The sequence below is a fragment of the Piliocolobus tephrosceles genome, chromosome 20 (genome assembly GCF_002776525.5).
Source record: "Piliocolobus tephrosceles isolate RC106 chromosome 20, ASM277652v3, whole genome shotgun sequence".
NCBI classification, from domain to species: domain Eukaryota; kingdom Metazoa; phylum Chordata; class Mammalia; order Primates; family Cercopithecidae; genus Piliocolobus; species Piliocolobus tephrosceles.
This window is the reverse complement of record NC_045453.1, coordinates 32,001,170-32,013,505: the sequence shown is the minus strand read 5'-3', so window position 1 is coordinate 32,013,505 and position 12,336 is coordinate 32,001,170. Positions and strand designations below refer to the sequence as shown.

The 12,336-nt window shown below is 40.0% G+C and overlaps 1 protein-coding gene across 10 annotated transcripts in view; it reads right to left on the bottom strand.

Moving 5' to 3' along the window:
- Positions 1-1,115: 1,115 nt before the first annotated feature.
- ZNF831 (zinc finger protein 831) overlaps positions 1,116-12,336 on the bottom strand; it is a 110,670-nt gene continuing 99,449 nt past the window's right edge. For all 10 annotated transcript variants that reach the window (XM_023231911.1, XM_023231912.1, XM_023231910.1 and 7 more), the window contains 2 exons: positions 7,082-7,242; positions 1,116-6,309 (listed from right to left, as the gene is read on the bottom strand). In XM_023231911.1, the coding sequence (XP_023087679.1) occupies positions 5,464-6,309; positions 7,082-7,242 (1,007 nt within the window). In that variant the 3' untranslated portion in view covers positions 1,116-5,463. The remainder of the gene's footprint in view (positions 6,310-7,081; positions 7,243-12,336) is intronic.

Below are 12,336 nucleotides of genomic sequence, written 5' to 3'. Positions count from 1 at the left end.
GAGACCAAAATCCTTTGATTTGAAATGTCAATTATTTAATTATACAGTTTGACCAAAGAAACTTATCCAATAATCCCACCATTCTGTGTGTGGTCACCAGTTTTATTGTATTGGAGAAAAAATGGAGACAGAGCTCTGCTTAACAGGAGCTAGAATAACTAGAGAACCTAACAGTAAACATACTGTTTAGGTTATCTCGATGTTTCCCCAAGTGCACTGGGTACACCACTGGTAATATGAAGATGATATTTAACCGACACATGAACAGTTTTTAATAGTTTTACTATATTTTAATGCATATTTGAAAATATACTTAACTAGAAAATTCAACAAGTTTTCATAGACATTATTGCTTAGGGCAATAATTGCTTCTTTAACACAGAGATAATTTAAATAAAAGTATTAAGTAAAAAATATACCCATACGTGGCATCTTGATACATACAGCAAAAAGCATTAAGATGGTTCTCAAATGACTGAAGTTTGGAACAAATAGATTAATTATAATAATGGCGATTACAGTTTGATGAGTTTGGAAAAAAGCCATTAAGAGCCATCAGTTAGTATATCTGTTCCTTCCATATCCTCAATCCCACTTTTCCCTCCAATGAATTGCACCTCATTGACTTCCAAGTGTCTTCAAGAAATATGTAAATAGACTAATAATATTGTGTTGGGCTGTAAAAGTAAGTCTACTTATTCTTGCAAGGAGTACATAAATCACCCTCATAACAAGCTATGATTTTGATTTAAGTTTTCTCTGTTAATGAGCAATGCTAAATGTCCAGAAAACATCAATTCCAAGGGAAAAAGTTTCTGGATTATTGCACTGTGGGATCGTGCCCTCCTGTGGCTTCAAAGTTTCGCTACATTTAAGAATTTAAAATCAGATTCCTCAATTACGGACTATAAAATATGGCAGATAATGTGTGAAAAGGAAGCATCACAAGAAAATGAGCTCATTGGACATGACCTAATCCCTTTGTTGAGTGGAATGGGATACCAATATGGCCGACGAGGCATTGGGTCAATGATTAGGAATAATCAGATGTCCCATTCATAAAGAATATGGTTTGCAATGGTTTTAGTTAAAATGTTAACAAATCACATGAGACATTTGCATTTTAAGTTTTATTTTTTATCAAAACAAAATAATTTAATCATGTAAAGAAAGAAATTTCAACAACCAACCCAGAAGCCAATCAATTCCCTGATTGTGAACAAGCAATTGAGTAGTAAATCCTGAACAGTCGACCGCATATACAAGACATTCCGTCATCCTCTAGTGCTCCAAGTGGCAGAGGCTGATGTTTTTCCCTGGTTACTGTTCTTCCAATGGTGAAGTAATGTGCTCGACTGTTCCTATACTTCTTCAGACCAAATTATGTATATTCCCACGTAAGTGCAAAGCATGGATGAAAAGACTCATACAGGGTAGAAATTTTCTAGGTCCTGACCCTTATATTTAATGTGTTCTGAAAAATAAGGACAAGAAATTGTGCTTAAGTATTGAGAAATGTCGTGTTTCAAAAGCCAAAGTGCCTCCCTACATGAACTATGGGGATAACAACTGAAGTGAGGAAAAATACACAAGTCCAGTTTGCTGCAGTAGTAGAAATATGATCACCCATAGAGCCAGGCAGGCCATTTTCTCCTCACCATATTAAATTATGTCTGGGGAGTTGAGCAGCAGCACATTCCGATAATGATGACAGTTTCCATAACTATAAAAATCTGCTGCACCAGGCAAATTTTGTGCAAAATGCAAATTTCTGTGCTGGGGAAAAAAAATGAATAATGTGATCATTCTAAGTAATGAATGTAAATGCAAGGAAATACTTTTTGGCATGAGACTGCAAATTGTTTATCTTTCATGCCAAGAACTGTGGTCACAGTGTGCTTCTACAAGGTTCCTCTTCCGGTCTCAGCTTTAGAAGAGTGATTTCAGGAAGAAAAAGTCTGACTTACCCTAGGTTACCACCATGCTATTGGCAGTGTTTTCATTAAAATTCAGAGACACTCTCCTCCATCTTTTTTTTTAATCACTTGGCAAATGAACCATAGGTTCTCCTGGTTACTGTGAGATGTGAACCAAAGGGGTTATTAGCTTTGTCTCACATCTCAAGGGTTAAGCCTAGCAGGAGAGATGAGCTGTTTTTCAATGTGTTTTACAAGAAGGAGGATTCCAGTTGTCCACTAAAAATCATATAACTTTGAGTCACTTAACAATGTAGGTTGCCAAGGAGGGGAGGATTGAAACCTCTTCCCTCCATACATCTTTAACAGCAAGATTTAGCTGGGTGTAGGTACAGGTAGAGAGAGAAACTTGGTGAGTCTTGAACATCATGGGGAAATGTCACTTTTGAGATTGGCAAAAAAAATTCAGTGCCCTTTCCTTAGTTCATGACAGCGTCCCTGTAACTACTCTCTGTGGAAGAAACTGAGGCATCAGTTGGTTAAGACCCTTACCTAAAGATACAATAAAATTAACACTGGAAAATTAGCACTGGGGAAAGAAGGAAATCCCTGATCTTTAAACTCTCGTTGCTTTGTTCTAAAATAAATTTGTTTTTCCTTAACCATCATGCAGTACACACTTGCAGAGTATACAACTGCAGTAGTTATCAATTGATAATACTGACATTTTATTTTCAGTAACCAAACTGGGTTCTAGGTTGTTGATGTTACCCTTAAAATGTATTCTTATAATTGTATTTCACTTTAAGAAACCCATAGGAAAATTAAGATTTATAAAATCAGAGATTGTTCATTGCTTTATAAAAAGATTCTTCATTAAAAAAAAAAAAAAATCTTTACCGTAGGATGCTTTTCAAGAGCCAGTTCCCTTAGGGTCATTCAAAATACATTTTTAATTTTAAAAAATCCATTGAAATACAGCTTTTTCACAAATTCATGTTGATATAAAGTAAGGTACACTTGTAAACACTGCCAGCCACTAGCCAAAGACCAGCGAAGCAAGGTGGTTTGGCTAGCTGTTCTACCTTTGTAAGAGATACAGGGAGTTAGAGATGAAATCAATATTCTGCCATATTTGACCCAGGTTGGGATGTGACAGCCAGCAACGGTGGCTCCTAGAAGGACACAGCTTCCCCCATTATCCTGAAGTTGGTGCTATTTGGAGCTATGACTTACTGATTTACAGCCAGTGATCCCATTCATGCCACAGTAGCCACCCAGAAAGGAGGGGCCTCGAAGACAGATTTTTTCCCCTGACCAGTGCCTCCTAAGACAAAGGAGCCAGTTCAGCCTGCAGATAGGCTTTCTCCATTTCTACTGGAGAGTTCTGGTTTTGCTTTTAATTTTTTGAACTATGAGTCACATGTATAGGCCGGATGATTGCACCCTAAAATCTGGAACTCTGGGGAAAAAATTAGACGGAGCTTCTTCAGGCTCAGGTTCTTCACAGCAATAATTGGTGGAAGGTGTCTGCATTTCAGTTCCTCACTGTCTCCACCCAAACTTCTTGCATGCAAGGCCCCCGTGGCAACGGTGCCCTATGGGGAATATCTTCAAGCCATTGAGTCCACGCATTTTAAGGACAGAGCAGCTTCTCTACCAACCATTCTCAGAAAAATTGGAACCTGGAGATGTATTCATCTTGTCCAACTCTCTTATTCTCACTTAGGGAAATTGAGGTACAGAGAGACTCTTAACCAAGATTTCCCAGCTAAAGTCAGGACTTCAATCTCCAAGACTCAGACCTTTTGCCTACACTGCCTCTCTCATTATAGTGGCATGAATCATTCAAAAAGGGAGATAATCACCACATCGCTTTTGCTGGGTTTAAAAAGTACACTAAGTGAATGTCCAACATCCTTTTTACCTCCCTTCTTATGTTTTTCTTGGCTGGGCCTGAAATCCTTGGATATTTATGAGTGTATATGAAATGGTCACAAATATATACTAAGTAACCAGAGAAGCTGGTCTGGCATTGAAGTTTTCTATGAATAACACCAGAATTGGAAAACTCACATGAAGATACTTGAAATTTGACCATAGTTAGTCACAGGCACAGACTGACTAAAGTGTATTCGCATGTGTGAGATGCTCTGCATTGCCGTGTCTTTGAAGTACAAGATGTCATATGAACATCATTACATCAAAGTTAAACCAAAAGAGCTCAGCTATAAATTTGAAATTGTACAAAATCATACCAAAAGCAAGTATAAAATTTTATTGAAATACAGCAATGTAAACCTCTTTAAGTTTCTCCTCTCCCATGGAAGGATGGGGAGAGGAAGGCAGTGGGTCTGAGGCTTTGCTCACTGGGCTGTTTGATGTAGATCTGCTGTTTTCTTCTGCACAGGGGTGCACTGGCTTGGAATACTGGGGAATTTTATCTGTGCAGTTCTGACGTGCACAATACAGAGGCTGATTTAATTTGACAGCAAAGTAACACTAAGCCCCGAAAATAAAATTACTGAGATGTAAAACAGCGTCAAAACTCCAATTAGTTTTGTATCCTTGAAGCTTCTGAAGGAAATCTAAAAGGCTCCCATCACGATGAGCAGGCATCAGTTTAAGCTGTACAGATTACTAAAATGTAACCCTCTCATTGAAATTTCTCAGAGCACAATATGACAAAAAGAATCAGAGGAAAATAAGTGAATTTTTCCCTCTTAAAAAATGACTCATTACAGAGAGACAGTTCTATTAACTTTTAACACAAGGTTCCTTTGTAAGAACTAGAAAAACCAACGGTCTCAGAGATCTCCACAGCAAAGGCACCAGGCACAAGAGCATGTACTTGCGTCATCTGACCATAAATAAGCATTGACCATTTGTGCAACATTTAAAAGTAATCAGCATTTCACCGGATCATAGGCATTTTGAAGTATATTTACAACTCCACTAAGGACGTGAATACTCTGAACAAGCTTCAGTTTTTTAATGCATCCGAATTTTGTCTCCAAAATGAACAGAAGTATCTTTGTGCCCAGTTCACACCCCTGTCTGTCAAGCTACTCCAATTATCCCAAGTATGCTCTCTACCTTGGAAGCAAACCCTCAGTTTACTAACGGAGAAAGCCAGTTGCCTCGACTGTGTGGGATCCACTTGTGAAGAAACGTGTTGATTGTGGCTTTCTTGGTTAGTGCCATTTGATTGCAGAGAGGCAGTGGGGGCAGGTGCAGAAGAGGAGGCTGGGAGTCAAGGCCCAGTCACTGTGCACGTTGACCATTTCCGGAGTTTGCTTCCTTGCCATGTCTGCACTGCCTGGCACCATGTGAACATAAGCAGAACACTCCCAAGGGGAGCTGGGGAACATTGCGGCTGAGTTGGGGGTCAGGAGTTGGTTGGAGTTGGCTTGTAAATAACTCAAAATGGCTTTCCTAATGTGTAGGTGTTTCACAGATAGAGTTTAGTTCTTCCGCCAGCCTGACAACATTTACTTGTGAAGCATCGACAGTCTTTGACCAAAGATACCATCTTTCTCTGGAAGCTTCATATTTCTATAACCAATCGGTCTTCATCGTCACTGCTGGTATCACTGAACTCCACTCGAGTTTGCTTTCTCATTCCTTCCAGACTCCTCTTCTTGAGGGATTTAGAAGGGGCTTCAGAAATTTCTATGGGCGGCTCTGGCTTAGAAGGAACCACAGAATCCTTCCGAGTGATTAATTCAGGTACCTGACATTTCCTACCGTCACTTTCTAAAGAGGGGCAGGGGACGGTCATTTCTCCACACCCATACTGGCCTCTGGAAGGAAAAAACGTTTTGTATCTCCCTTCCTTTTGGTGTGAACTAGCTGAACTTGGTCTTGAAGCTGGTATTTCAAGATGAGTTTTTTCAGTTGACCCCAATGGAACTGAATCTGAAATTCTTTGTCCAGATGAAGGTCTCCCTGGCAAGAGGGTCTGTGCTCTGCCCTCTCCTGTGGCTTTGCTGTCCGGGGAGCTCGGTGTCAGAGTCCTCCCTGCAGTCTGGCTGTGGTCCTGTGGTTCAGCACTGTGAATTTCCTGGGCTATGTGATCTGTTCTCGCTGGCAGAGATATACAAATGGCAGCCACAGAGGTAGCAATGTCGTGGCGGGGAAAAGTTCCTTTGGACCCAAAGAAAGAAGGCCCTTGAGCATCTGAGAAAATGCATGGTTTGGGATCTGTTGAGACTGGATCCTGGGAGGCCAGCAGCTGAGTCTCCAGCAACCCAAGGTCAAGACCTTTGCCAGCGGGTAGAGGCGCGTCATTAAACACTGCCAGGTAGGTGTCAGATTGCAGAGATAATCCTGATGTGGCAGCAGTGCTGTGAGCAGTACAGTCACTGTGCTCACCGGCAGATGGAGAAATATCCTGCAACGAAGTGCAAAGGGAAAAAATGGGGGGAAAAAAGGTTAATTGGTACAAAGAAAAATGTGGTCAGAAACGTGGTCCTCAATGAAAACAGGTCTTGAGGTCTTAATGATTCTTTACCAAGCGTGAACTTCAATATGACGCCCTCAATAAGTTTCCATTAATAACTAATTGGTGCATTAACTCGAATAAAGCTTCCAATTGATATAAAATAGGTTGCTGAGATCCTCTGCTTTTATCTGGCTTTGTGGAAAACAGAACTGCTCAATTATCTAACCAGTTCTCAGCTTCCTTTTTTAAGTCACTACTGCTCATGAAGCAGATGTGCTATTTTATAGGACTATGTATTGAAGGTTTTTGCTTGTTTGTTTGTTTGTTTTTGTTTTTTTCCAGATGAGTGTTTTTCCAAGTGTGGTCTGGATACGTATTTTAGTGGTTTTCAACACGCAGCCCCACAATCTGTCTGGGGGGCTTCATGTTGCAGTGGCACCTGTCAGCCATCTCTCTATTCAGGTGTGCAGTAATAGCATACTTGGGTTTTTTTAAAGAAACCATCAGAAATCATCCCAATGTTTGCACTACCAAAGCTGCTCAGTCATTTGATACAGAATGTTTTGACTTATTTGTTTGTCTTAATGGGCTTTCTGTGAGGCGAATCTTCATAAGGTGATCCGAGCAAGTTCTGCCACACTGAACAAGAGCAACAAGAACAAGCAGAGCTATAAATCTAGACCAGCAATAGGTAGGCACAGTTCAAAATCATCATGCCCACCTTCACAGTTCGTTTCTCCACTTCCCTGACAGTCCTTGAACTTGTACCAAGAGAGAGGGTTCCTGAGGTTTGTCTGCAGTCACCTTCCTTCTTCTCTTCCTTCCCACAACAAGGAGGTGATTCTGTGGTGGCATGAGATGGCTCCCCTTGCAGATTCAGACCTGAAAGGGGAGAGGCACATTTACGTACATCTGGAATTATAAAATTAGCAAAGAGTAATTTCCTGGGAGGTGGTCCATGACTTCATGATCGCCTCTGAGCTCATTAACCCTCATCTCACAGGGTGTGTGCAAGAACTCAATTTATCTCCAACCAATTCACGCTTGGTCAAACAAAATGTATCCACTCTATGAAAAAAGGAAATGGCCAAACCAGTTCTCAAAGGAGAAAAATCCCTGAATGATACATATCATAAAATATATCTATATTTCATGTTGCTTTTTCTCATCAGAGTTGTATTCCTGGTCATGTCTGTTTGGGTAAATTTTAGATCAGCTTGAATTCTCTGGCCATATTACAAAGTAGTCAGAATAGACGTTTCAATCGCTGTATAGTGGGAACCTAGAAATAAACCATGTCTTAATTCCCACTAGAGTGCTGGGCAGCAAGGGATGAGGCTGGCTTTTGTGATGCTGTTGTTTTGTTGTGGTGGTTATTGTTGTGATTGTGGAAAGAAAGAAAGGCCCTGACAATATCTGCAAAACAGCATTTCTCGTACCTGTCTTTCCCTCATCCTTCCCCCACACTAATGACCTGGCAGACCAGTCAAAAGGATCACAAAATTTCAGAGAGGGCAGATTCCATCATGATATGAGATCAGGGAAATATCTTAAAACGACTGTGTCACTAGAGAAGAAGCACTAGACTCACTTTTAAATTTGCTTTTATTTTGATGAAAGGTACACACGTGCAGTCTGAAAAGTCAAGCCTAACTATGTATTAAGAAAAACAGCAACCCCTGCCAACCCATCCATCTTTTCCCATTTGGGAGTCTTTTGACTTTTATCTCCTTCATGTCTAATACCATTGTTCTAGAACTATATCTTGTGGAAGTAGTAGCTGTGACTTCTCATGGGGAGAGACGAGGGTTTCCAATTTCTTCCAGCTTCCCCCCTCTTCAACCTACATGACCCCACACACAAGCACATATTCCACCTATCTTCTCAACGGTTCTCTAACACTGATGGCCTGTTTTCATTTAGGTGAATATTCCGTGTTTATTGTGTGTGTGTGTGTATATATATATAATCTATTATTATATATTACCTGTCAGCACTGCATCATGTAGTACACTATGATTATGTTGCCTTTCTTGCCAAAATTGCTTTCCCTGGAATTAATTATTTTACTTTTTAAAAATTTCCCTGAGTTTTCTATGGACTTATTTCTAAAATCATTTTCCAACTGCCTCTCCAATTGTCTGGGGTTTCATTTCATTCCCTGAGAAATGTTTCCTTGAAACTTTCTGATTTGCTCCAAGTGGACCGTGTTTCTCTACAGCATGGCTGTGCCCTCAGGGTCTCCTTTCATCTCCGCTGTGCTGATTCTCTTCACCTCTTTCCTGGTTCCTGAACCTCTACAACTTCTTTCTTCTTGGTTTACTCTCCTGCTTTCCTAACACAAAACTTCTAGTAGTTTCATGAGAAAGGGTACATGAAGTACACCTTTACTCTTTAGATGTAATTGGCAGCTTGGCTGGGTATGACATTTTGAATCAGAAATCATTTCCCTTTGGGGTTGTGACATGGTTCTACCGTGTTCTAGTTGTTGAGAAGTCTGGAGACAATATGATTTATGATTCATGATCCTTTGGATGAAATCTTTTTGTTTGTCGCTCTCTGGAATCCCCGAGGCTCTTTATTTCTGGTGTTACCATAGTCTGGGTCTATCTTCATTCATTATCTGGGCACTCAATCATTTCTTTCAACCTGAATCATGTCCTCAGGTTTTTGAAAAATGTGGTTCTGTTTTTATTTATTTCCTTTTTCTTTCTCATGTACAATGCATTGTTTTGAAATATATACACATTGTAGCTTGACTAAATTAGCTTATTATTAATAACATACGTATTAGCCCATATGCTTATCTTTTTTTTTTTTTTTTTGGCAAGAACACTTAAAATATACTCTTAGCAACTTTTAAGAATACAAAACATTGTTATTAACTATAGTTACCACGTTGTACAATATAACTCTTAAATGTACCTGTTATTTCTGATTTTTTTCCCTTCTGTTTTGTCTTTTCTCTCTTTCTAGAACTGCTCTTATTGGGTTATTGGATCTCCTAGTATAATCTTCTATTTTTCTTATCTTTTCTCTCTGATGTTCTATTTCTTGGTCTTTTTGTTTCACTTTCAGGGGAATTTCCTCAACTTTACATTCCAATGAGTTTCTATTTCTGCTATATGCTTTTAATTTCTAAGAGTTCTTTCCCATGTTCTTTTTTTATAGCATCTGTTCTTATTTCATGGCTCTAACATCCTCTCTTTTACCCCCAGCAATGTTAATAATGGTTTGTTGTTGTTGTTGTTATTGTTGTTGTTGAAGTTTGCCTCCCCCTACATAGTCCATCTTCCAAATTCCTTTGTTTCCATTAGTTTGTTTTTATTGCTCTCTAGGTTAGTGGCTTTCCTGAGAAACACAGCAATCTTAGCTGCTTATGTTTAGGAAATGGGCACGAAAAGGCTGACTTGGTGTTCTTTACAAGTGCAATCGGTCAACCATGGGCCCTCCTGTTAGGTTGTGTGGTTGCTCTGTTTCAGTGGGAACCCTGAAGTAGTTATCTGCAGGTCTCCATGAGTACTGGTCAGCTTCTACAGGAAGAGTCCTTGGGTCTCCTGACTGGAAAATAGAAGCCAGGCTGCCAGCATTCTGGAGTCAAAATTAGAGAAGAGATTCTGGGGGCTCATATGCAGTATTCACATTTGCTGAAATCCCATTTTCAATCTAGTCCCCTCACTCCCCTGCTGAACTAATTACACCAAGTGTCCCCCAGCATTTTGTATGCTGTCCAGAGACTAAGCCCCTAGACTTCTGCAAGGGTGAAGGAAGTTACCAAGCTAGAAACGGGGTGGGATTTGAAGTCTGATTGCTTCTTAGTCTTTCAATCAATCTTGTTTTCAGCCCCACCTGGTACCATGAATGTCTGAGTTGTGGGGAGTCTTCCCACTGTTAAATCAGGATTCCATTCCTTGGGGTCAGCTACATCAGTTCCCATTCAGACTCTGCACTTCAGCTTTCACACTGGTGGCATCATTTCTTCTCCAAGTCGTTTCTCCTTGTGAGCTTGTACATTACAAACACCTTTAATTACTAGCCTCTTGTGAGTTGTTAGAGAAAAGTAGAGGTAAATAAATGTGTTCCATCCTCCGTCTTAAACCAAAAGAACAGTTCCACTTCTTATATCTAAAGGGGTAAGTTACTAGATTACCAAGTGTGCTAATCCTGAGCAAATCAACTTTGAAAATCCGTAGAGAAGTGCACAGTTTGGAAAAGAAAGCAATGCTTTTTTCTTCCACACAATCTTTCTTGACCCTCCCGTGTACTCTGGTAGTCTAATGGCACACAACGAGGCTTTTGTTATTCCATTCACCTGTTCAACAACCACATCCTGGGCCCCTTCAATGACCCAGGCACCATGCTCCAACTTGAAGAGTCTGAGAAGAAGAAAACAAAGATGGCGCTGGCCCTCAAGAGCTTCTACTGTAATGGGGAAAGAGAAGCAAAGACAAGGAAGCAGACACATATTGTGATGGGGTCACAAAGGAAACAAATCGAGGACGGGAATATTACCGAGAGTGAAAATGAGAGTATTACAGGCAGTAACGATTAACAGGAGGCTATTCCAGAGACTAATGAGAAATGGAGGGGAGCATACTACAGAGTCACCATAAGCAGGGGGTAGTAAAGAGAGTAATGAGGGGGCTTATTCCAAAGAGTAACTGGGGACGACTTTTATATAGTCAAGGAAGACTTCTCAGAAAGGCGACATCAGAAATGAGACCTTCAGAGTGAGAAAGAACAAGTCCACGAAAGATGTTCTAGACAAAAGAAGGAACAATACAGAGACCTTAAAGGGGAAAGCAGCTTGGGGGAGCAAGGGACTCATGGAGGGCCAATGTGGAAGGAGAGTCATGAATGAAGAGGCAGGGGCAAGATGATGTGGGAGAAGTCAACAGGGACTCAGATCTTGCAGAGTACAAGTGACTGTGGTAAGAAGTTTAAATTTTGAAGCCAAACTTGGGAGAGAGGTGAATAGAGGTGGGAAAAACAGGTACAAGCTTACTAGGATAATCTAGGGGCCAGATGAGATGGCTTGACTAGAGCACCAGAAGTAGAAAGGGAAAAAAGAGGTGGATTCTAGGTACATTTTCATTCTCACCCATGAAAAATTACCAAAAATTAATGGTGATGATATGCATTTCCTTAGCCTCATCGTTCACCAAGCACAAGTGCTCACTCTAAGTGAATTAAGCTCTGTCCCCACAGTGACAATACAACCAGGCAATTCATTCAATTCAATGAAGAAGTAAAACCAATCAGTGTAGAGAAAATAATCAGATTGGCCAAATGTCTTCCCAACAGGTTGTTTTGGTTTTTAAGCTTAAGCAGAAAGGTCATGTGCACATTTGACCAATAACTTCTGACTCATCTATGAAAGCAAAGGAAGAAAATCCACTGATCTGATTTGTTTTTGACCCTACAGTCTACAGAGAAAAGTGAATTATCTTTAATAATTGTGAAAAATGCCCAAATAATGTCACTGACGTGTGTTAAACTGATTTGGATTATTGAGGAAGGACACTAACTTGCTTTTAAATGAATGGCCCTTTTCAAAAAGTAAGTAGTTCCCTGGCCAAATTTTAAATCACAGAATGTGATTCCGTTTAGGCTTCAGCATCATACTATATGAATCACTTCCTACACCTTCAGAAATTACAAACTCCACTGTCTTAATGCAATCTTCGGAAATTCAATTGCTCTTACACAATTATGTGACTTTTATTAGAGAGACCATCTCTCATCACAGCTCTCTGTGCCGTGCTGTTCTTTCCCTGATTAAAGGCTGCGTTTTTAATAATTTCCCTCAGAAATAATTGCCAGACTGCATTTAGAGGAAGAGGCCGCTTAAAGTGTTATAGCAATTTTAAATGTGGCCATCTTGAAAAGGCTATAGGAAACTGTAAAATACTTAGAAAGAAAATGAAATAAATAAACAACATGATGAAACTTACAACATGACTGTAGACATCTTTA